Source organism: Prunus dulcis, chromosome 8 (genome assembly GCF_902201215.1).
Source record: "Prunus dulcis chromosome 8, ALMONDv2, whole genome shotgun sequence".
Taxonomy (NCBI): Eukaryota; Viridiplantae; Streptophyta; class Magnoliopsida; order Rosales; family Rosaceae; genus Prunus; species Prunus dulcis.
This window is the reverse complement of record NC_047657.1, coordinates 13,790,390-13,813,493: the sequence shown is the minus strand read 5'-3', so window position 1 is coordinate 13,813,493 and position 23,104 is coordinate 13,790,390. Positions and strand designations below refer to the sequence as shown.

The window sequence follows — 23,104 nt, the reverse complement described above, 5'->3', positions numbered from 1 at the left end:
CTATTACTTTTTGTATGACTTGATTCACATAAATTTTTAAGAAAACTTCTCTGTAATACTGATTTAAAACCAACAAAAAAAGTTAAAGATGGGTAAATATGAAAATAGAAGCTTATGGTAAAAGTAATAATAATAAGCCTTCTTCAGGCTGAAGCGTGCTGACGTGGAATTGTAATCAAAGAGCTAAAACCCAAGGGATAAGTTGAATAATTACATGGACAAAGAAAGCCTCATCGTCGTCATCATAATCTACATGTTCAGAAAACCAGTGGTCGTAGTGGAAAAGCCATGAGCTCAATAAGCCAAAGCATATTGATGGCCCTGACTGTTACAGTGAACAAGTTTGCTTCATCTAATGTGCAGGCAGTCCATAGAAGGCAACGCAAAGATAGAAGGAAAACCACTTCCTCCAAGGCAGCCAACGATTTTGGAAGAAGAGGGCTGCTCTTATCTGCTGCATTTGCTACTCCCCCTGTCAGTGAATCTGGGGCTGAGCTTCTTAAAAGTACAGCACATATTATTATCTTCTTGGGTTTTTTTTTTTCTTCAGCTGAACTTCATTGTGCTTATTTTGCTTGTTTATGGGTTGCCCATGTGTTTTTTTTTCTTGTTGGGTTTTTCCTTCTTTTCTTTTCTTGGTTTATATGACTTAGTAGTAATTGAAATTTGTATCAGAGTATCTGAAGAAGTCAGAAGAGAACAAGGCCAAGAATGACAAGGAGGTAAAAATTTCTTGAATTTCCCTTTCCTTGTGCATTTGGATATCATGGCATTCTTCATAAGTTGGAAGTGTTGCCAAAGATTTTGAAGTCATTCTTCAGCATTTTGCTCATATGCTGGAGGAACAATAATGCAAATTTTCATTCTTTTATATGTTTTGTTCTTACGCAAATATATTTGCAGAGAATGGACAGTTACTATAAGCGCAATTACAAGGATTACTTCGAGTTTGAGGAAGGAACTATAAGGGCGAAGAAAGGGGAGCTTACCAAATCAGAGAAGGGGATTCTTGATTGGCTTGAAAATAACAAGTGAAAACCACTTTTTTAGTTACAACAACTACTTGAAGTTGTGCACCAATCTTTTTTATTTGAATGAAGATTCTTACTTTTATCAGCATTACAAATCTATATGTTGTGTCTTTGCAAGCACTGATCTCATAGTTTCTTCATCAGATACATTGACAAGTCATTTATCTTTGTTTCGATTTCACATCGTTACGATGCGGGTGAACATATAGGATTTCTTCCTTAAGTTGTACTGCAAATTTCTGATCAACCTTTTCCTTCACTAAAGCAAGGAGGTCAAGCATGTCTTGAGAGGTTGAGCCACCACAATTTATGAAGAAATTTGCATGCATTTTGGATACCATTGCCCCTCCCACTCTAAAGCCTTTCAGCCCAGCTTTCTCAATCAACTCAGCTGCAGCAACTCCCACATCCAATGGGTTTCGAAAGACCGAGCCAGCACTTTGTTCCCCAACTGGTTGAGAAGCTCTTCTCCTGCAAATTTAGCCACACTAAACCCATAAGCATATGCAAGTTTAAGAGTCTTATAGGAAAACTTGTCTCTCTCTTTTTCTCTAGCTGATCTAGACTACCTCTCCATGTATTCATGCTGCCTCCTCTTTGCTGATCCCGAGTGCTGCAGCTTAAATGTAACAGCAGTTATAGCTGCCAATTCTTGCATATCTTGAAATGGAGATGAACGGTACCCGAAATTGAGATCAGTCCTACTAAGTCTATGAAGCCTTCCATCCATTGTAATAATGTCAACACAATGTATAGCATCAGCAGTCTCCTGCCCATTTGCTCCAGCATTCATATAAGTAGCTCCTCCTACAGTACCAGGAATTCCTCCAGCAAACTCAAGCCCTGTGAATCCTTCATTTGAGCAGTGTACCCCTAACCGGTTAAATCGGAAACCACTACCAACTCTATATAGACCAGGTTCCTCCTCCAAAAACTCAATCCGGTTGAGTATGACACAACCATCAAAACCCAAATCATCAAATAAACAGTTTGAGCCTTTGCCAATGATAACGAACCTAATCGAATGCTCATGACAGAATCTGCAGAGTTGTTAACAAAGCAAGGAAATTTACAGAATTTAATGCCAATTATGAATAAATTAGTTTACTTTATTAACTCAGCAAATATCTTGACTGCAAAACAGAAGTTGATGCCAATTTTCTGTCTTTATGAAAAGCAAAACAGAAAGATCAAATGGAATGGTCTTAAACAGACAGACTTTTTTTTTTTTTTTTTGGCCAAAAGACAGACTATGTTTCAGACACAGTAAAACGCATAAACATATCTGATAACCCAAAAGAAAAAACCAAGAACTCAGCTTCCTAAATTTGAACCCACAATCAAAATCGCATTATATAATACATACTAGTACTAGAAAAGAAAAGCAAAGCAAAACCTGATAGCAGAAACAAGTTGGGTTTGATCCAAGACTTGGATAAAATAATTACAAGGGCCCCCAATGCCCCAAGTGCTGAGATCCTTCAACAGCTTCTTGCCCCGAATAAATTTCAACCCGGTCCAGTTGTTGTGAGTTTGTTCTTGTTTGCTGAAGCTGCTGCTGTGATTGCAGAGTAAGGGGCCTCTGGTTCTTGGTGAATGTAGCAAGAGCCCAGAAGGCTTGTAGCAGAGTGGGATTGACATGGAAGAAGAGCTCCTAGTTTACAGTTTACAGTTTTACATGCTTTTTTTTTTTTAATGAACTTTTGGTTTTCACTTTTCACAAATCATTGTCTGAAACTTAACATGCCTGAAAACCCTCGTCTGTTGGGAAATGCCTTGCAGGAAATTTTTTTTTTTTTTTGGTTTGTTTGTTTTTGTTTTTTTAATTTTTATTTTAAAATTCTCAACAAGGGCCCAGAATCAACCACTCTGGGCCTCAAGGGCCCAATAACAAATGTAAAATTTCTTGAAAAAAGAAACTATATTGCAGTAATTATTTTGGAAGCAGTAAGTAAAGTTTTTGCGTGTTGCCATATGATATTGGGCAAGCAGACAGTGAAATTTGTCATTGGCTCAACATGTTTTTATGTTCCAAACTATTTGCAGTGGTGCTTCCTAGTTCTATCAAGCAGTAAATCTACACATTTTTATATCTTGAAAACTATTTTCCAGGATTAGCTTCACTCTGTATACATCAAAATCTGTAATTCTGAGACGGTGGTAGATCTTGGCATTGCTCTTAGCTGCAGGTGCAGTGCAGGTACCTTCTGACTTAGTTCATAATTTTCACAGATATGTATCATGACATGCAGGTCCATGGCAGAGATGATAAGAGGTGCTGAGACTTTGTCTTAGGAAATGGGAACACTTGGAATTAAAAAGGCATTGTTTTGGCAGGAGCTCAATGTTACAACAACACAAGTAAGAAACAACAAAGCCCTCCCTTCCCTTGCTTTGTGTATATGTTTTGCAGGAATTGAAGGTTTTGTCTTGTAGGTGGTTGGAAGGGCAAATGATGTTTTCCCATACCTTTTGGGTTCTTCTTATCCAATTATCTGTGCTTTTCTGCAATATGATGGAATGCAGTGAGGCAAAACATGACTAACCATCACTTTTATATATCTTCAATTTTTAATTCAATGTTTTTTTATTTATATATTTTTTGTTTTGTTTTCCCTTTTGGGTTTTTGATTGACTGCATGGAAGACTCCCATTGCTGAACCACCAAATTTAAAAATACAAAAGAACATGTGGGTAGGACTTGGAATTTTGACAGCTTTGACATCCTAAATTCCCAATTGCTTATCTCATCTTTATCCTTGTTCACCCTTTTTGAAAAGAAAACAAAGTTTTAATTTCAATTTGGAACTGACTGGGAATAGTTTTAGGAATTTAAAAATGCCAAGAATGACACAGAATTGTGCAAGACATAAAGTCCAATGACAGCTTCACAGCAGACAGACTTGAAGTGTGCAAAATTACATTAATAAATAGTGTTTAAAATATTTTTTTTTAAATGGGATCCTTCCAAATGAGATAAAGAGCACATATTAAACAAGATGGGGCATGTTCCATTGGGTCAGGGAGTTCTCAGGCAGGATCTCCGGGGCTTAGAAAAAGAGTCATGAAAATGCATATGAAATATTCCAAGTTTCCAACATCAAGTTTGGCCTTTCCCTCCCTCATTTCTGTGCTCTCATCAGACTGCCCATCACTCATTACACTTTTGCATCATCCTGTCCCAATTTTCATATGCATTTTTAAGCCTTAATTTTTATTTTTATTTTGGAGAAGAAGAATATAATTCAGCATGGATGGAGCCTTGTCTGGACTCTAGGGACATGAAGCCAGGAAGGGTCTTGTCTTTATTAATGCCTAAGCCTTTTCCAAGATTTGGTTTTACTTATTATGGATAGGTAGGAAGCTTTCCAAGATGTAGATTTGAGCAAATCCCACCTAATAAAATCGGATGATGATTAGTTTTAGCCTGTTCTTTTGATCATGTATTTTGTAGACTGGCCGACAGTTAGGTGGATGCTTCATTTTGTCCTACTATTTGATTTAGCCAGGTTAAATAATTAATGGAACACATCTATCTACTTTGTTGGACTGCTAAAGTACATGAATTAGGTGGAGAATAATGGCAGTTGACAAATTTTTTTGTTATCTTTGATGGAGAGATTGTTGATGTTTAAGGCCTGTTTATTCATTCCATAGTTTTTCACTAGCTGAGTTGATTTTCACTGCAATGGCATGATTAAAAGAGCATGGAGCTCCATGGAAAAAAATAGTGCCAGTTTGGTCACACATAGGCTGCCTAAATAAAAGGCTTAGCCTTTTTCTTTTTGTTGAAAAGAGGGATAAGCAAGAGAGGCCAGCTCATTTGCACCACCTGCTAGTTGACAAAAAATTTAATTTAATTTTGGAAGCATGAAAATTTATTTCTAACTTCTTCTCTCTTAGGTTGTTTCCCACTGCATTGACAGGTAAAAGGAGAAAAGAAAAAGAAAAGAAAAAGGAACATGCAAGATCCCTTTTGAGATCCAATTCCTTCTACTTTTTGCAGCCTCTCCCCACCATCTCTACTTGAGAAACTAATACAGCAGCTGCTGTAGTGGTAGAAAGAAGAAGAGACCAGCAACTGATGATGAAGATATCCCTTTCCTTCATCTCATGCCAATCCCCTACCCTTGAAACCATCTGCATGTTAAGAAACAGGCTCCTTTAGTCTAAAGAACATAAGGATACACTGCATTGTATTTGTAAATTAATGCATAATTTTAACTATAAAAATACAAATAAAAGGGCACTCAACTGGTTGTTCTGAAGGTTATTTCCAGATAGAGTAGATTGTAGGAAACCAAAGTGGTCTTGGTATGCAGATCTCCCCTGCAAGAAGAACCTAGAAGTCAGTTTACCCAAAAGATACAAAAAAACCAAAACAAAAACAAAACTAGAAAACAAGTACCTGAAAATGAGTAGATGAGAAGCCTTGTGAATAATCCAGGACACTGCTACTACCCCCAGAAGCTTGATTATTGGACACAATGAAGTTATTCTGCAAAATTTGTCAAGCACCCATCAAATATAATTCAATCCCATTAACAATGGATCAGAGCATGTTGATTAAATTAGTCACATTAATGAAGTTAAACAGTGATTAATTAATTATTAATTACCTTGGAGTAGTTGAATACAGGAGAGCTGGCAGTGTCATCTAGAAAAGATGGTGGTTGTTGTTGATCACCACATGAGCGCCTACCTTTTTCTTTGATTCTCTGCTTTTTTCCTGTAAACTTCAAAGGTCCAAGATCCTTGGATGGAGGATAGAAACACCCATTAATATTATTATTTGTATTATCATCTAAGTAAACTTCATCTTCATTGAAATGTGGAGGCCCAGAAGATGCATCAGAAACCATTGACTGGTCCTCTTCTTCTTCATCCTCCTCATCTCCATCAGCTTGTTTACTTCTTTTATCCTTGTACTCATCACAGAAACCACTATCTCTATGTGAAGCACTTGGATTATGAGAAAGAAAATTAGACTGTTCCAAGTATAGAGTCCAACCAGACTCACAACCACTACTGCATTCTGAGGCCAACACATTCATCTTTTTTCACAAAGAATACCCTCTAATGGATTTTCCTTTTAATAACACAAAGAGAGGTGAACAACCAAATATATATAGAGATGAATATCAACAACTCCCTCTCTCTCTCTCTCTCTCTCTCTCTCTCTCTCTCTCTAAGTAACTAAGTAGATAAAGATGAATATCTCAATGGACTGATGGAATGTGTCTCTCTATATTTGGACTTCACATACCAAGTTATGTAAAGATATTGGAGTTTTTGGAGTGTGGTAAGAAATAAAAAGGTTTATAAAAAATAAAAAAGTGAAATCTTAGACCTGTTTTGTCCTGACTCTCCTCTTCCCATTCAGCTCTGTATGTGAATTAATCAAAATTGCCAGTTGGGAGGGTTATAGTGGGTGCATGTAAGAGAGAGAAATATCAAAAATAAGGCACACAATATCCCTTCACATGCTAAGACAGCGAGGCACTGTGTATCCTCTTAACCAAAACTGGGGTACACGTCCATTTCCCCTTCCTCAGTATATGGACACCTATCCCTTCATAGCAGTACCATTCATGCCTCTCTGGCTCTCTCTCTCTGTGATGTGTTTGCCCTTTTTTTGTTGAGCACATAGCTTGATTGGATCAGCATGGGTGGTTTTAGTTTGAGATTTTTCTTGAGCTATCTGTGGTCCTCCTGCTAGAGATGTTTTAGTTAGTAGATGTAAAGCAATATTATATGCTGCATGTTATTGGACTTAATTGCACATAGTCTTCAAGATACTTTTATCATCCTTTCCAATATTAGTTAGCTTATGTGTAGTATTTACTGTTCAGCCAAGTGGACTTGGGAATCTCCTACCTTTTCCACTTGAAAAAGGAACTTGGAAGCTAACTAGTTTGTAGTTTTTGTAATGAAAATACCTAGGGAACCAAATTTTAATTTCAACTCCAACTGATTGACTACATATAAAAGAGTTAGGAAGAGTATTATGAATACAATACTACTAGATTTATCAAGATCCTTCATATATCATCAGATTATATGATATGAGGCAATTCGTTACATGTCAATTTATAAATTTATATAACATACGAATCAACAATTCATAATCATTCACGTCACGCAGGCATAAAGTCTATAGTATTAGTACAAGAAGTTGGTGTATTATTTGTATGTAATTGTCTAGTCTCAAGAATCAAGTGAATTATTAAAAGGGTTTTAACACAAAAAGTTTAGGCATGACTGCATGAGTGGAGACTGTAGAAATTTCTTGGGGCAAAGTGCAGTTGACTGGACTGGGTGTTTATGAATCCACATGCAATCACATTCAAGCCTCTCTGTGTCTCTCTCTCTCTCTGTGTCTCTCTCCTTTTCAAGAAAGAATAGTGCAGTGCAGGGATTTACTCTTTACCTCTAAGGACTCACACACGCATGTGGGCACGTGTGCATATGCATATGCAGAATTCCCCACATATTTACACACATGTATGCACGTGCACACGCACTTCAACCTAAATTTCTCTTTCAAAGCTCCATTTTAAATAGTCACTTGTGAATTCTGATATATATTCTTAATTTTGGTCCTCCTTTCAAAGTTCCAATGTTAGCTTCCTTCCCATCTTCCTTTTCATTTATCTTCTTTTTCTTTTTCTTTTTCTTTTTCTTTTCTCCTCTTATTTTTATGTATAAATCACTGTGAACCACAATGTGCCCTAATATAGGCATCTTATTATATTTGAATAGCTCACCATCCTAATTATAAATTAAGGAAACCAAAGTATATTACGCATGTGGTGGTCAAAATAAAAGGCCACAATAACAGGTGTTAAACTTATCCATGGCCGCATAAAGTATAATCAACAAGTTTAACCATAATAATTGGTGCATGGTCTATGAGTACTCAAATCAATAGTGCCATGTACATATATGCATAGACATATGTTATGGTCGGCCATGTAAATACATACATAAATAAAATTTGAACGTTGATAAATATAGAACTCACAATACATCAATAGTTAAATTTTGCCAATACGCACTAAACAGCTAATTCTGACAACTTATGATTGCATTGAAAATGAAGGTAAAAACTTTAAAACCCATGTGCATTCCCTCTTGGATCACTCATTATTAATAGCCCATCCGAATGTTATTCATTAGGGACCTCCAAGTGTTACTATCAAACCCATCCAAACTGGGATGCAGATGCTGTGTCTAGTAGTGTATACACCATCCAAGATTAAATTGTGAGCTCTCTCCAACTGGCCAAATCTCCATCTCTCTCTCTCTCTCTCTCTCTCTCTCTCTCTCTCTCTCTCTCTCTCTCTCTCTCTCTCTCTCAATTTGATTGAACCATGAATAGGTAACCCATGTCCCATCCAGCTCATATGGACCAAGCTTTGACAAATGCTGATTCGGGGGCTTAACAAACATTGGGTCCCAGACTGTTTTGACCTTATCTACCTCAATGAATTGGTCAACTTAATTAGATGAGCAGTTAACCTACTTAATTATTTCATAATAACACACTTATCCTCAAAATGTAATGCTTGCCACAGGCCTCGGGGAATCACTAATATCATAATCTCAGAAAACCAAAATCTTGAAATTTGCTATTATGATATACTAATTTTTCACTAAGCGTAACTTTAACTCTGTCACAACTATAATTTATGAAACTTGTTGAATGTCTAATTCAAAATTGTAACAGTGTTCAAAGTTTGAATATCCAATACAATTATTTGTATCATATTTACTATTGAGCAAAGGAGCATTACTACAAGCAACAAATCATATATTTTTTTTTCCCTCTAATCACATATATCATTCATCCTTAACTTCTTATTGTAATACTTAAATTTCTAATGAATATGGTATTATCATGTCATTTTCTATATCATTTGGTAGTAGTAATCAATTTTCAGATTAAAATTTTTAGACTTATATTTATATTGTCAGATTGTGAATATGGTAGTAAAATATGGAACGGAAAAAGTACGAATAAAATACATACGTGTTTTATTCAGCAAAATTTTGGCATGATACAATCTAAAAATTTGGTCACTATATGATATTTTAATATATATTATTTTTATTCAATAATATGTGAATTTTGTCTGTATTATTGAATTTTAAAAAATATATATGTAGGTGTATTATAAAATATGTATTTTACCTATTTTTAAGACATGTACGAAAAATAGAAGTATTATTAAAACATACATACGTATGTGTATAATATGAATCCTACATTATTTAAAGGAAGCGATACACGTGGGCGATTAATAGACCCCAGCTGGTAAGCTCAGGTGGGTCCAAGACCAAAAGTGGGACCCTAACCACAATCACGATTTGTCGCATAGCAAGAGTACATCGTACGGACGGGTGTACGAGGGCCAGCTGCACCGACCACTCGTGATGTCCAGTATCTCTACACGCAGATTTCTGACAGGGCGGAGGGAATGGTGTGGTTGGACGCCACGTGGATCCTTGCCCAATCATTTCGCGGGAACCATGCCCTTGCGGACCAAGATTGAGATAAGGTCATCACTGTTTGTCCTCCACGCGCATTATGGGCGCGTGAGGTGGTGCGAGATTTTACCCATATTCTTGGGGCTTTGCTTAGCAAGTGGACGGTGGTAGAATATGATGAATTGATGATCATAGGATTCTCTTTCCTCTCTCTCATATAAGAGTTGAGAGAGTGTTCAGCTTTCAGCTCCAGGTGGCTACCACTAGCGTGGTCCTGAGTGAAAACCTCCAAATTTCAATGGATATTCAGTACCATCCTTGAAGATTCTCATAATGTCTACTCTTTTGGAATCTTGTAACACTCTGCAATCAAAACTTTACCCAAATCAAGCCTTAATTGCCATATATACCTCAATTGTATTTTTAAAGTATGCTAGTGTTAGATGTTGATTCGTAAGTGCATGTAACATGTTAGATGTTCATTCATTCGTTTCTTAAGTGACTGTGATTCGTTTGATGACTTGCGTACTCGACAGTGATGATAATAAACATTTGAGGCATTCTGGAATCAAATTTGCATATAAACGACTCATAATAACTCGCGCTTACTCCTTAAACTGGAAGATTATGTTGTTCTGATGAGTATGAAGTGAGACTACTAGAAGTCAAAACCGTGCTGTCTTTTATTGTACCATGTCATTGTTCTTATCATCATTTCCCTGGACAACTGAGTGAAATTAACTTTATCCCAACCATCAAGGCCTCTCTGAACAATTCCCTCTTGTTGTACTGTTCCCACACCAATTAAGAATAGTACTCGTGCACCTTTCACTTATTCAATCATGTGGTGGATAGAGATTTCAAAATTCAATTACTGAATATTTCTATTTTGGTGAAGATGATAGTGATAAACAAAAATATGTGGCACCAAGAAACTTGTCCTCCTGCTTACGACAGTGGGTGTTTGGTCACTCCCATGTGGGAAGTCCGCATCAGGAACAGCCATAAATATGGACAATCAAGAACTTGTCCCCATCACATGACAAACACGAAGTATCAGTTTGTTCTTTCAAGAAAACAAAAAACCCCTTGCAAAATTAATTCTCAATCAAATCTTTTGGAGAGAGTGTGGCCATTGGTAGTCCCAAAAAAAATCTGAGGCATTTGGAATTTTTTGGAAGTCCAGTCCACTTGCAAAGCAGTACAAATTCTTAAGGCTCTGGGCCTATCCAACAAAAATTTCATTTTCATATTGGCCATGCACTCAAAGAATCCCAACTAGCACTAAACATGTGGATGGGGGGGTCCAAACTTTCACTATTTGCTTAGCCATTCCTACAAATATTGAGCACATTTTGCACACAACTGAAAAGGCCAATGTTAGAAGAACAGAGAGTGCTATAGCTTAGCTAGAGAGAAACTTACATGGAGAGGAGTGACAATTTCTTACATGAAGCTAGCTACCTAGACCAAGAAGGTCAATTTAGAACCTCAAGGGTACCCGTGATTCAAGAAATCGCTCGTCGCGGGATTAAACACTTGCCTAAGAGGTTTATTATGGTGTATCCTCAATATGATCATGATCCGGTTATTGATGTTTCGGAGTTCCTACCATCAATAAGTATGGCCAACTTACGGGCCCGGTTCAAACCCGAGGACCGAGCCCAAGAGCTGGCCAAGCTAGCAAGTGGGGCGAGAGCTTGGGGCATGTTCGTAATCAAGGACCACGGTGTACCTTGGTCTGTTTTGCAAGGTGTGAGGGATGTGGTTAAGAAGTTCTTTGGGCTGTCGTTTGAAGAGAAGAAAGCCAGCGTTGGGTCGTACGTGAGTGTAGATAACATGGGTTATGGCCGGAACTTTGTGAAGTCGGAAGATCAGCCGCTGGATTGGATTGATCGTGTGACTATGAAAGCAGCTCCTGCTGGAGCCACCCAAGGGCTCCACGTTTGGCCTCAAAGGCCTGCCAATTTCAGGCGCGCTACTTTCATCACATAAATATCTATGTGCAAATGCAAGCATACATTTTGGCGTTTCTATATTTTTCTCATATCCAACCAAACCACCTTAAAAAGTAGCCCAATTGAAATTTTTTGGTGTGGATATTAGCCCAACTTTGTATTTAGGATCAACTCACAGAGTGCCTCATATCACATCAATTTTGTGACATTGTTAAGCAGGCATGCTATAGAGCAATACGTTGCAGAAGCAAGAGCCATCTTGAATGACTTACTGGATGCCCTAGCCGAAGCCTTGTTGCTAGAAAGACATGCATTCCTCCAAAACTTTGACCCCAACGAAAGTGAGATCAATGTAAGAGTCAACTACTACCCACCCAAGGGACAAGAGGGGTCACCCCTTGGGATGCCGGCGTTTGGCTATGGAGGTCGCAGGAGAGCAGTTGCAGACCCCTTGGCCAGCAGCTTGTTGACCCCTTGAATGCACTGAACGTGCTCGATGAAAGTCCCCAAAGACAGAGAGAGAGGTTGGTTGATGGGTTACTGCGATGGTAATGGGTAGGTGAGTTTTAATTTTGGACAGAGAGAGAGAAGGAAAGGCGAGGTAGAGCAGATCAAAAGGAATTTGTGTTGCAACCCAGAGGAGCAAAATAGTCCCTGGAAGAAGAGCCACAGACAGAGAGTTCGACTGGAGAGGGGGAAAAAAGAGTATCTTTGATTCGTGTTGTATCTTTGATTCGTGTTGTGTTGTGAGCTAGTCTTTTTTTTGTTCTTTATTTTTCTGAAGGCCTATTTTGCTTTCAAAACAACATAAAAATAAAATGCTGCTAAACGAACCTTAAAATTAACTGAGTACACCTTATTATCAAACTATTTATTGAATTACTAATTTACCCTAATATAAAATGACCAAAAATGATATATTAAACTGTGAAACAAATATACTTTTAATAAGTACACCCTACTCACCATATTCAACCCTTATCAAAGGAAAGCGAAAAACTCTACTTCTTGTTACCTGTCATGGTTTGATTTCGACATATGCTTTGGAGACTTTGGTGAAGTTACAAATGTTCAGATACCTTGTCAATGTGTGAATGGACCACATGAAAACGTTGTGAATATGACAAGGTGGCATCCCCACCAATGTTCTCGGAAGATGACAATTCCCCTAATGGAATTGCTGTTTTAGAATACCGTCTTATGGGGATGCAAAAGATCTTGCCATACCTCCAGATTTCAAGGTCTTGCAATTTCACATGATGCCCAAAATCTTCCCCTTCCAATGGCGAAGTGAGTATAGAACCTTTAGGTAAAGCCCATCATGCACCTCAAATGTATTTCTCTCACTCATCAACTGGAAATAGAGACATTAGAAATGGAAATCAAGATCAGCAACTGCCAGAAAACTTTGGTTCGACTGATAATTTGGTTGGTAACCAGGATGAGAATCAGTTGGGTTGTAATCAGGAGGTTTTGTCTTTTGTTGGATATAAGCACCATCTTTCATGGTTGATTTCTATTGTGGTTCCTCTAAAGACTTCCATCCTCATTATTCTGGTTATCCAATGTCAAGTAGTATTGCTGGAAGTCTGAAACCTTCCAACTCTTAGACAGATCTCAGTGGAGATCATGATAGTCACTTATCTAGTCTAAATTATGGCCGTTGGTGCTACGACTATGAGCTAAATGCAGCAATTCCTCCCATGGCGCACCTCCAGTGCATTCATAGTTTCAGAGCAAAAAGCCATGGGATGTAATTGGACAAATTTGGTGGTGTGGTGTATTATGGTGTATCAGGGGTATTTTGGCAGTTAAATAGGGTGTATTTAGTTAATTCTACATTTTTATTTAAATATTAGAGTATACTTAGATCATAATGTGTACTCATATAATTTTAGGGTTCGTTTAGCAACACTCTAAAAATATAATATTAGAAGTATTAAAGTGGGGGACGCTAACAAGAAGAAACATGTTATATTATATGTAGTATTTTTTATTTTTTATTTTGAAAAAGAAAATGAGAGGTATTGTTTTTTGTTTTTTATAATTTTCTTTTCAAAGTTGGGGGTTGGGTTTGTTTCATTTAAAAAAAAAAATTAAAAGATAATTGTAGTCTCTATACATTATAATTTTATTCTTTATAAAAAAAATGATATTCTCTTTTAGATAAGACATAAACAAAAGTGCCTAAAATTATTAAAAAATAAATGATTTATGAAACTATAATGCAAAGTTTTTAAAAGAGAACTCGTCATGTACAATTGAAATTTGGATGGGAACTATTTTTCTGTTTTTCTAGTATTGTTTTTTTCTAAAAAATTTTCGAAGTTTTCACACTGTGACCCCTTGGCCCGAGCATCCTGGATCCGCCACTGACCCACCATGCTCGGACCAAACCTTGCCCTTGGTCTAACTCCACATTCTAATGCCAGCGTCCTCACCCTCCTCATGCAATTCGACCCCGGGCTGCCGGAGGCCTCCAAGTGTTGAAAGACATGAAATGGGTCAGTGTGACTTGGCCACCAGAGGCATTGCTGGTGAATGTGGGAGATTTGCTAGAGATCATGAGCAATGGGAGGTTGAAGAGTCTATGGCATAGGGTTGTGACCCAAATGGACATAGATCGGTTTTCAGTGGCTTTGTTCTATAATCCATCTCCCCAAACTGAGATTGAGCCCATTTGGGATTGTTCCCTGAGTGATGAGGAGTATAAGAATGTGGTTGTGGGTGATTATTTGCAGCATCTTTATAAGATTAGTCCTACCATGGAGAAAGAAGCTATCAACTTTTCTAAAACACCAAAACCCTAATGGGGACGTGTGTAAGAAGTACATGTTGTTATTATTGTAATCAATTATATGGAATGGTTTCCCTCATACCTTGGTTCTGATTTTGGTTTTTTTATACAAGCGATAATCTACTCTAAAATAACCTAATTTACACTGAGAGAAATTCGAACTTGAGTGCAAAGGGGCAGAATCACTACCCTGACCAACTAGCTTAACCCAAATATGCGATTTTGTTTGTTATTTGTGTAACTCACAGAGGTGAAAGAAGGCCAAGGCAAATGCAAAAAAAACATATATCGCAACGGAAGAAAATGACTAACCAACATAAAGGTACAGGCGGAGGCTGAGGCTGAACTGAAGGCACAAGAATCTTAGGGGCGTAACTAACATATTCGGTAAATATTAATTTCCATAATCATACATCTATCAAGATTAAGATTGATGTGCCATCGGCTCAAACTCCTCCCCCGCTGCAATATCTTAGAGAGCCATTTTCTTGATCTTAGTTACAATATTTTTCTTTGCATTTGCTTTGGCCTGCTTTTTCCTCGGTGAAACCAAGTTTATAGTTTTTGTTTTTTTATTAATCTTTTTGCCTTTGTGCTATGCAAAACTTTTCAGCTAGAGACTCATCAATTTGAATTGGAAGATCATGCCGATCTCCAAATGTCACACTAGTGTTGTGTTCTAACAAGTTCTACAATAGCATGCCCATGTTACACATACTTCTGATATGAAGATCATTTATGTAAAAAAAATGTATGTAGCTTTTATTACTTGAAACCCCTTCGACGCATAGCGCAAGGGCATTGGTATTGATTGAATGTGTTATGTATATGAGCCGTGGGAGGCAGTGGCGGTCCTAATGTCGTAGAGGCTCTAGGTGAACCATAAAAATGTGGCATCAATCTTCTATGTACACTCATTCCATTTATTTTTACTGTAATTATATTATATGAACTCAAATTTAATATTGTTACATTTAAATAGACAAAAAACAAACAAACAATATGTAATCACATTAGGCCTTCAAACACTGGACTAGGATTCTAGATCCAGTTCACCTACTTCATCATGTGAACCAAACAAGCCCATTGTACACAAGAAGATAGGAATAAACAAAATTTACTCAAATTCTAGTACAATAATACATATTTACTTACCCATATAAATCAGAGAATTTTTCAAAACTGTATATCTTTACTAGACATTTGTAAATTCAAAATTAATTTCCCAAAAAACAAAACATGAAATTCAAATCTAAAAGAATCATCAATCACCATACATATTTAATAACTTCAACCTTTATTAAATCATTGAGAAAGTGTAAAGAGAAAAGTGTTTGTTGTTAAGAAATTTCTTTTTTATAGTTCAAAATTTGAAATTGGGCTCAATGTATTTTATTTCTTAATTTTATTCAACTAGTTTAATTGACATAGATTATGAATTTAATGAATAAGCTGGTCTTTTTCAAGGCGAGATTCAAAGCAAAAAATTCCAAAGGTATCAGAGACATTTTTGTTGCATGGATCTCTTTTATCTCACTCCTGCTTTCTCTCTTCTATAAGTACAAGATTTTAAGAGAACAAGGATGACGGGAAAAAGAAAAAAAATAGAGAAGTGATGTGAGTTTGAAATGAAACAATGGGCAACTGAGTCCCACATCGGCTGAAAAGAAGAGGAACAAGGGAAGGAGCTCGTATAAATAAAAGTTGGCGGGTTAGGGGTGAAATTTAAAAGGGTCGGTTGGCTAAATATGCCACTCTCACCCTAGCTTGGTGAGTGCCGTATGGATATCAAGACATATGGCCGACATAATTTGTGGGACCTCATAGGGTTGGCTCGCTTTGGCCGACCCTCCCATTTTAAGTCCAAACATTTACACATTTACTTAATATTCAAATAATATTGTCGCCAATTTAGAACAAACAAATTTTTATGAAGCTCGACTATTATTGATTCTATTCCATGCACTTACTCCTAATAGTTTCCTCCAATATCTCATTATTTTGCTCATCAAACTTGAAAGTTCAATCATATTATTTTGTACACATTAAATAAAAAATAGAGAAGTTTAAGTTTAAATGAATGATCACAAAAATAAGTAAAATCATACTCATCTGAATTATAAGAAAAAATTCAAAATAGAAATTATAAGAAAAAACTCCATCCCTATTGTGAAAATATGTACGAAAAATAATTAGGCCCAGCTGGCCCAACTATTTCGGTAGGTATTTTTAGTCAAATTAGTTGAATATGTTGAACTCTATTTCAATTCGTGTGAGTCTCAGATTTAGGGACGGTGTTTTTAACGAACTGAAAAATGTCAAATAATAATAATATTAGAGACAACAGATTGATCAAATGATGTCGTACATGACATGTTATCACTTTTAAATTGACAAAATTTCCGGTGATTAATTTCCAATTCAACTTCAAGCAAGCATTTTGGATTAAAGTTGATCCTATATGTTTACAAATAAATCACTTTCTTATTTATTTTAAAAAAATCACAAAGATATTACGGTCAAATATCACACCTACATATCTTAATTGATTTTTTTTTTTTTTTTTTTAAAGAAAGAGAACAACAACAACCATTCCTTTTTTGGCTCCTTTTCCTTTTACAGTATGTTGTCTCAATCTTATGATGAATGTAGTAAAACCAAAAATGCACCCTTTTTATGCAATTTGAGTTGGGACCCAATACCCAATTTCAAATACATAATCTATAGTTGAAGATTTTGTGGCAACACATTTTGGATTTGCTACTTTATTTATATTGTAACAGTGTCATCTAATCTCAATACCAATGTCAATTGTCAAACGCAACTAGAAATCTTAGACAAAAGGTGAATATCTTTTACGGTTGGACTTGTGACTATTCCACCTTGATGTGGAACTTTGACTATTCTAATTTGCTTTTTTTTTTTTTAGGTCTTCTATTTGTCAGATCCAAGGATTTTCCCTCCTTTGCTCCTTTTTGTTTTGTTTTCTTCCTATTCTTTAAACATTTATGATGCATAACTGAAAATGTTACACTCTGTAATTGAAAAGTTCACGAAGATCCTAAATTTAATGGCTGTAAAATGGTGAGTGCTAGACAAGTCGTAAAAGTTACAAGTTTTGAATTCGAATCTTCCTTCTTTACTAACGAAAAAACACCAAAACTTACCCAGTACATGTGATCTGTGGCTGATTTATGTGTATGGTGAAACAAGCCTGCAAATTTCTCCAAGAACACATTGATGAGGGGGTTCCTCAAAGGACAGAAGAAAGCTAGAGATGCCAATCACACAGACGTGCAGGGCAAAACACTTGTTTGGTCTCTCTCTCATTTGATTTCTCATACAAGGAAAGATAAGAAATCAGTAGAGAGTACAGGAGATACTATTGGTTGGTGGGTGGGTGGATGAATGGTTTCTTGGTACAACGTGAAGGTTGTGAATGCCCTTTTGTCTCTTGCTTTGGCCTCTTCCCATTTCTCTAAGGACAACTTTGGAAAGGTCCTTTGTCCTACAATTACAGGGTCATAATCTCTCTCTCTCTCTCTCTCTCTGGAGAGTGGCCTTTATCATAAGCTCCTTAACTGCCCACCTTTTTGTGGGCCTCTGTGGGGGCCCAGTTCTTGTCCCAAGCCCAGATTTCACATGTACACAAAAACTCTTCTTGACCACATTACTTATATAACCCTTAGGTCAGACCTTATCTTTTAATCATTGGATTAAATTAATTAGTTGTTTGTTCAAATTGGTTAGCCTGATCTAACGATTAAGAAATAGAACCTCACCTAAGAACTATATATAATACCCTCACTATAAAATGACTCACATGTATATACTACCCTTCAAATGTGGGGACACCTTGTTGTATTTTTAAAAAAAAATTAAAAAATAGGGTCCCATCTTTACCTTTTCATACAGCCTGGAAATGGGTTGCCTAATTTTTAATCTCTTATTTTATTGGAAATCATGAGACAAATTTTTCTTGTCCCGTTTGTTTATAGGTCATTTTCCCACCACATCAAGGCCAAAATAATTCAAAGGTTTTGCGCAAGCGCTGTCTGTAATCAAGGAAACACTCGCTTGAAATGGACGAGCTAAAATATACTTTATTATTTTTATTGATATTTTGATTATATTATCATGTGAGAGAGGACAAAATATCTTCACTGCAGATCATCGACTTTCATTTATAATGTGCTTAATGCATTAATGATTGAATGCGAGAGTCATCGTATGAAATGACAATATGAAAGATTTTTTCTACGGAACAAGTTGTGAGCAACAAACGTTTGGATAAAAAATTTCTATCATCTTTTTTCGCATTTAAAGGGTTATCTCAAACAATAATTTCGTAATTCACACGAAAGAAGTAGAATTTTTCACATGAAGAGTTGGTTGCATGAGATGATTGCATAGTAGAATTTTTCTGAAAGTAAATGCCCTTGAACTAAAATTTGAAGGAACTAACAATCAAATCAAGCCATTACTTCCTCTCTAAACCTAAATTTAACCTTAAACCACATAAGAGAAAGTTCAGAAATCCGATCGTTGAAGCCAAGTGGACAACTATTAGTAACTCTCTACAAAACAATAATGACTGCCAACTTTTTCCCACAAAGACAGACAGAAATTCCTCTTGCAATCAAGACCACCTTCCATGAATGATCCAACCTTGTAAGTTGTTTCTCAATTGTGGCCTCAATTTGAGATAAGAAGTTCATCGAATTCAATACTAGAAAAACTTTATGGACCCAAAAATATGATGCATTTATTTACCCAAAGAAAAATGAATATATAATGCAAAGTGCACATACCAAAATAAAAAAACACCACTTTCGCAAAAAAATATAAAAATATAAAAAAATATAAAATATAAAATATAAAAAATAAAAAAACACCAAAATAAGAAGGAAAAAAAAAAAGCACGATTTGATACACAAAATATATATAGCTCTGATGTGACCTCATGTGGTCTCCAGTCATCAAATCAAATCTTTGCCCCTCACTAGTCACATATAATGATATGGTCGTACCAGTACTCTTCCCTCCTTACACGTGGACGGCTCCGATTCACCTCACCTATCTGTACCCCATATCCCCAACTCCACTCAGATTCTTTCCCTCCAATTCCTCTCCTTCCCACATTACGTGTCAAGCACTCGTCACCCCCACGTCATTCCCGCCAAACCTCCCTCCCGACATCACTCTCAAAACTCCTTGTCCTTTCCTAACCCAGCACAATTATTATTTTTACCCTCCATTTTATTAATAATTTTCAATTACATTAATTAAACCCTCACCCACCACGTGGCAAAACCGTCACGTATTTCGTAGAAGATCCATAATTTACATGCACGACATGATTTAAAACATCATTACCCTAAATTAGACCCATAAATCTAATTTACCGAAAATAAAACCCATCGTCCTCAAAATATATAAAAATTATATTAAATATAATCTCTAATCCCAACCGTCCATCTTATCATGAAGAGAGTTGACAAAAAAAATATAAGGACAAAAAATTAGAGACAGATTTAATTTAATTTAAATAGTTTTAATTTCTCTGTCTCTGTTTTATCTACGGCGGCTGTACATCAGCGGCAGAGGAGGGTCGGAGCCGCTTTGCTGGCGGCTCAGCTTCGACGGTGGAGCCGGGATTTTCTGACCGAGTGTCGCAACTTCCACAGGCAGCCGCGTCGAGCACGCCAACTGGGCTGGCTGGGGACGAAGACGCCGTTCCAACGACGGGCTCTTTATGGCGGGACGAGGGACACGTGTCGATCAGATACTCCTCCATGAGTTGGTGACAGCTTCTCGCCCCCTCCTGTCCCCAATGAAAAAGCAAAACAAAACAAAAATAAATAAATTTTTATTACCGCGCGGATTTGTCAATCTTTTTTCTCAACACAGCTTTCTATGCCTTCTAAACTCTTCGAATTCCTCAATTAAAACAACACAAATTAATTATTTACAAAACAGCCCCGGGAAAAGTCAAAGCTTTGCTAAGAAGACCCCGCGGTGGATTTATATACTTTGTTTACTCTTTCGTGGAACAACGACGCCGCCGCATCAGAGTCTTCCGCCGCCGCCAAATCGACACTTTTTTGGGCGGCGCATAGCACCGCCGCCGCGGCAATTGTGGAAGGCGAAAAACCCAAGAAATCAGTCACTGAAACACAATAAAAAAACGAAATTTAAACAAAAATCCAAAAACAAAAACAAAATACAAAGAAAGAACTGGGTTATATTTATTTCTATGTATTACCACGGGTGGTGCTGAGAATTAGATCGGAGGAAGCTGAGAAGAGAGAGGAGGAAGAAGAAGAGGGGAGGTTGGCGATGAAGTGGTGGAGGAAATCGAAGGGGGTGATGGATCGGAGCCTCCAGTTGAGAATGGTCATGACCCGGAGCTCCATTCTCTGAACCGTTCTGGGCTCGAACACGAACCTGGGTTCGAATATTTGGAGGTCCAAAATGAAGGGCACATTGGGCTCCTCCATCTTCGCCGCTAAAGACAGGCAAGCCACAGACAGCAGCTGAAATGGCCAGTACCCATTGTGCTGCTGCAGCAATAAATAAATAAATAAGCAAGCGAAAAGTCAGACACGTCAGCACATTTTCCCGGAAAATGCGACGTTTGCTCGGAAAAGGGAGGAGAGTGATTTACCGGGAGAGAATGGGAGGAGAGGAAGCGGTCGAAGTAGTTGATGGAGAGGAAGGCGGTGAGGGGAGAGAAGCGGTAGTGGGCGTGGACTTTTAAGATCCAGTTGATTGAGTCCTGGCGAGCGGTGACGTCGATCGAACGGTCGCGGAGGCGGGAGATGTAGTTTGGGGAGGGCATGTGATTGAGCTCGGAGTCGATCAGACGGGTGAGGATGGTGGCGGTGTCGTCGGTTTCATCGGCCGGTGGGGAGTGATGGGATGAGACGACAAAGTTGGAGGTGTCGTAGGAGGAGGAAGAGGAAGAGGAAGAGGAAGAGGAAGACATTGGGTGAGAGGAGAGGTGGGTTTGGTCATGGCTGGGTTGCATAAGGAGGCATTGTGTTTTTGCAGGTTTCGCTTGCTGTCTCTCAGAGTGAGACTCTTGTGTGGTGGTGGTGGTGTGTGTTGGCTCTTTTCTTTCCTTTATTTTGTTGCACTTTTGTGTGTTTTCTTCTGTTTCTGTTTGTTTGTTTGTGCGTGTTGGTTGGTTGAAGAGAGATAGAGAGATGGAGAGAGAGGATGATGTATCTGTATCTGTATCAGAGATGGTGTGAAGGGAAGACAAGACGTGGTAGAGACTGAATGCTTGCTGCTATGCGTTTTCAATGAAAATGTTAGGTATCTTCTATCTCATCTTGCATTGCAGTGTTAAAAATAGACGAACCCAATGTTTTGATTATAAACTAAACTCTGGCTAAACAATTTCCAATTTAGTTCTTTTTTCTTTTTCTTTTTCTTTTTTTGTTTTGCAAGAATGATCCTTAAAGAATGACCACGAATTACCATACAACATTGTAGAGAAAAACATATGTTCTATTTATCTTGTCTCAGTCATGTTAACCTCTAGGAACAAAGATAAAACTGCTAGCATTCCCTATTTCATTTTGTTAAAACTTATTTCTAACAAGACAAATACTGATGAAAACAATTCATAAAGTGCACTCGCAAGTAGACCCTAAATGTGCGTAAAATTCAATCGAAACCTATTAAATCAACCAATTCAATCCAATCCAATCCAAAATTATCGCGTGCTAATTTCGAAACCCAACTTACATGAACTGAATGTTGATTATAGGGTGTGAATACCCATTAAAGCCGAAGGAATTCAACTGATTTTTAAGCAACTTATCATGATTCTACTGGGTTTTAAGCTAAATTATAATAACCAATATATTGAATTGAAATTTTAATATGAACAAAATTAAAATTTAGAAAAACGTTAAAATGGATTTGATTTGACATACAGATAGATTTATTTCTCTCTCATTATTTTTTCATTCAATGGAGAGAACTTTCCACGGGACAGCTGCAAGGTTGAATACAATAGGTGGCATCCTCCTGGAGGAAATTTTGTTTTTTAGTTCCTTATTATGTCTTTGAACAAAGTTAAATTATTACGTGCGAAATAGGGTTTAGAAGCGTAACGGACCACCATTTGAACATTGGTCGGAAACCACCACCACCCGTGATGTTCGTCAAGCAGAGAGTAGCCCAATAGGCCCACACCTAGTCTGAATCATGTCAATAAGAACCATGCTAAGAAATGTCAACCAGAAAAATTTATTTATTTATTTATTTTTCAAGCCTCAATGGATTCCACATTGAAAGCAGATTGGGCATGATGGCCACTACATTCTGAATTTTATGTCGCATACATTTAATTTTACCCCCAAAAAAATGACATACATGCATTACCTCCACATTTAACGAACTGTAAACTTTAACGATTTCAGTCTAAAATCTTGTACGTGTATTTTACACATAATTATACATATTCAAAACTTATTTTGTGCAATGCGAGAGCGAGTCACCAAGATTTTCCTCGTTAATCAAATAAAATGTGGCATACGTTATAAGACATCTCTTTCTTGTACATTGGGATGAGATTGGACCCATGATTTATCATAGTCTTAACCTTTCTCTTCACCCCTAGCTTTACATTATAAGACATTTCATGTGTACAGAAATAGATCAAGCCCTGTAGCATTGCCTGTTTTAAGCAAAATTTTAAAACTAAAAACATCACGGTCACTCCAATATATATTTATATAGGTGAAACTTGTTCTAGGGTTTTAGCTCAATTGGTGAGAGGAGGCGGGGTAGGTGGAGGAGACAGATGGTAAATC

At 37.2% G+C, this 23,104-nt stretch overlaps 4 protein-coding genes, 1 long non-coding RNA gene, 1 other non-coding gene and 1 pseudogene across 7 annotated transcripts; 4 read left to right on the top strand and 3 right to left on the bottom strand.

The window, feature by feature from the left end:
* The first annotated feature begins 218 nt into the window (after positions 1–218).
* Positions 219–1,191, top strand: LOC117636900. Its single transcript, XM_034371625.1, has 3 exons — positions 219–505; positions 676–722; positions 904–1,191. The coding sequence occupies exons 1-3, from the start codon at positions 289–291 to the stop codon at positions 1,033–1,035; spliced, it is 396 nt and encodes a 131-aa protein (XP_034227516.1). The 5' UTR covers positions 219–288; the 3' UTR covers positions 1,036–1,191.
* On the bottom strand, positions 1,073–2,791 carry LOC117636899 (UDP-N-acetylenolpyruvoylglucosamine reductase-like). The gene is made up of 3 exons (XM_034371623.1): positions 2,428–2,791; positions 1,601–2,071; positions 1,073–1,502 (listed from the first exon to the last, which is right to left on the bottom strand). The coding sequence occupies exons 1-3, from the start codon at positions 2,670–2,672 to the stop codon at positions 1,193–1,195; spliced, it is 1,026 nt and encodes a 341-aa protein (XP_034227514.1). The 5' UTR covers positions 2,673–2,791; the 3' UTR covers positions 1,073–1,192.
* A 218-nt stretch (positions 2,792–3,009) lies between these two features.
* Positions 3,010–3,513, top strand: LOC117612153. Its single transcript, XR_004583307.1, has 3 exons — positions 3,010–3,102; positions 3,284–3,392; positions 3,468–3,513. It is a non-coding gene; the product is annotated as an uncharacterized LOC117612153 (long non-coding RNA).
* A 1,357-nt stretch (positions 3,514–4,870) lies between these two features.
* LOC117637717 lies at positions 4,871–6,236 on the bottom strand. The gene is made up of 4 exons (XM_034372698.1): positions 5,651–6,236; positions 5,440–5,529; positions 5,287–5,360; positions 4,871–5,171 (listed from the first exon to the last, which is right to left on the bottom strand). The coding sequence occupies exons 1-4, from the start codon at positions 6,083–6,085 to the stop codon at positions 5,156–5,158; spliced, it is 615 nt and encodes a 204-aa protein (XP_034228589.1). The 5' UTR covers positions 6,086–6,236; the 3' UTR covers positions 4,871–5,155.
* Positions 6,237–10,838: 4,602 nt separating this feature from the next.
* On the top strand, positions 10,839–14,289 carry LOC117638540 (annotated as a pseudogene).
* A 1,713-nt stretch (positions 14,290–16,002) lies between these two features.
* LOC117612308 lies at positions 16,003–16,130 on the top strand. Its single transcript, XR_004583349.1, has one exon. It is a non-coding gene; the product is annotated as a U11 spliceosomal RNA (small nuclear RNA).
* A 3,655-nt stretch (positions 16,131–19,785) lies between these two features.
* Positions 19,786–21,603, bottom strand: LOC117637581 (cyclin-D4-1-like). 2 transcript variants are annotated; one of them, XM_034372509.1, is made up of 4 exons: positions 20,944–21,603; positions 20,542–20,836; positions 20,309–20,445; positions 19,786–20,100 (listed from the first exon to the last, which is right to left on the bottom strand). In XM_034372509.1, the coding sequence occupies exons 1-4, from the start codon at positions 21,304–21,306 to the stop codon at positions 19,855–19,857; spliced, it is 1,041 nt and encodes a 346-aa protein (XP_034228400.1). In that variant the 5' UTR covers positions 21,307–21,603; the 3' UTR covers positions 19,786–19,854. The 2 variants fall into 2 exon arrangements, with proteins under 2 accessions (XP_034228400.1, XP_034228399.1); XM_034372508.1 differs by having other exon boundaries at positions 20,542–20,839; positions 20,944–21,602.
* Positions 21,604–23,104: the final 1,501 nt, after the last annotated feature.

Bases quoted from the DNA above. Each gene is read 5' to 3' on its own strand.
- LOC117636900 (XM_034371625.1), top strand. From the start codon at position 289: ATGAGCTCAATAAGCCAAAGCATATTGATGGCCCTGACTGTTACAGTG. The intron at 506-675 runs GTACAGCACATA...AATTTGTATCAG, and splicing joins TGGGGCTGAGCTTCTTAAAA to AGTATCTGAAGAAGTCAGAA. The intron at 723-903 runs GTAAAAATTTCT...ATATATTTGCAG, and splicing joins AGGCCAAGAATGACAAGGAG to AGAATGGACAGTTACTATAA.
- LOC117636899 (XM_034371623.1), bottom strand. From the start codon at position 2,672: ATGTCAATCCCACTCTGCTACAAGCCTTCTGGGCTCTTGCTACATTCA. The intron at 2,072-2,427 runs GTTTTGCTTTGC...ACAACTCTGCAG, and splicing joins CAACTTGTTTCTGCTATCAG to ATTCTGTCATGAGCATTCGA. The intron at 1,503-1,600 runs GTAGTCTAGATC...CTAAATTTGCAG, and splicing joins CAGCATGAATACATGGAGAG to GAGAAGAGCTTCTCAACCAG.
- LOC117637717 (XM_034372698.1), bottom strand. From the start codon at position 6,085: ATGAATGTGTTGGCCTCAGAATGCAGTAGTGGTTGTGAGTCTGGTTGG. The intron at 5,530-5,650 runs GTAATTAATAAT...CAAATTTTGCAG, and splicing joins CTGTATTCAACTACTCCAAG to AATAACTTCATTGTGTCCAA. The intron at 5,361-5,439 runs GTACTTGTTTTC...TTCTTCTTGCAG, and splicing joins TCTCATCTACTCATTTTCAG to GGGAGATCTGCATACCAAGA.
- LOC117637581 (XM_034372508.1), bottom strand. From the start codon at position 21,306: ATGCAACCCAGCCATGACCAAACCCACCTCTCCTCTCACCCAATGTCT. The intron at 20,840-20,943 runs GTAAATCACTCT...TTATTGCTGCAG, and splicing joins TCTCCTCCCATTCTCTCCCG to CAGCACAATGGGTACTGGCC. The intron at 20,446-20,541 runs GTAATACATAGA...ATTGTGTTTCAG, and splicing joins AATTCTCAGCACCACCCGTG to TGACTGATTTCTTGGGTTTT.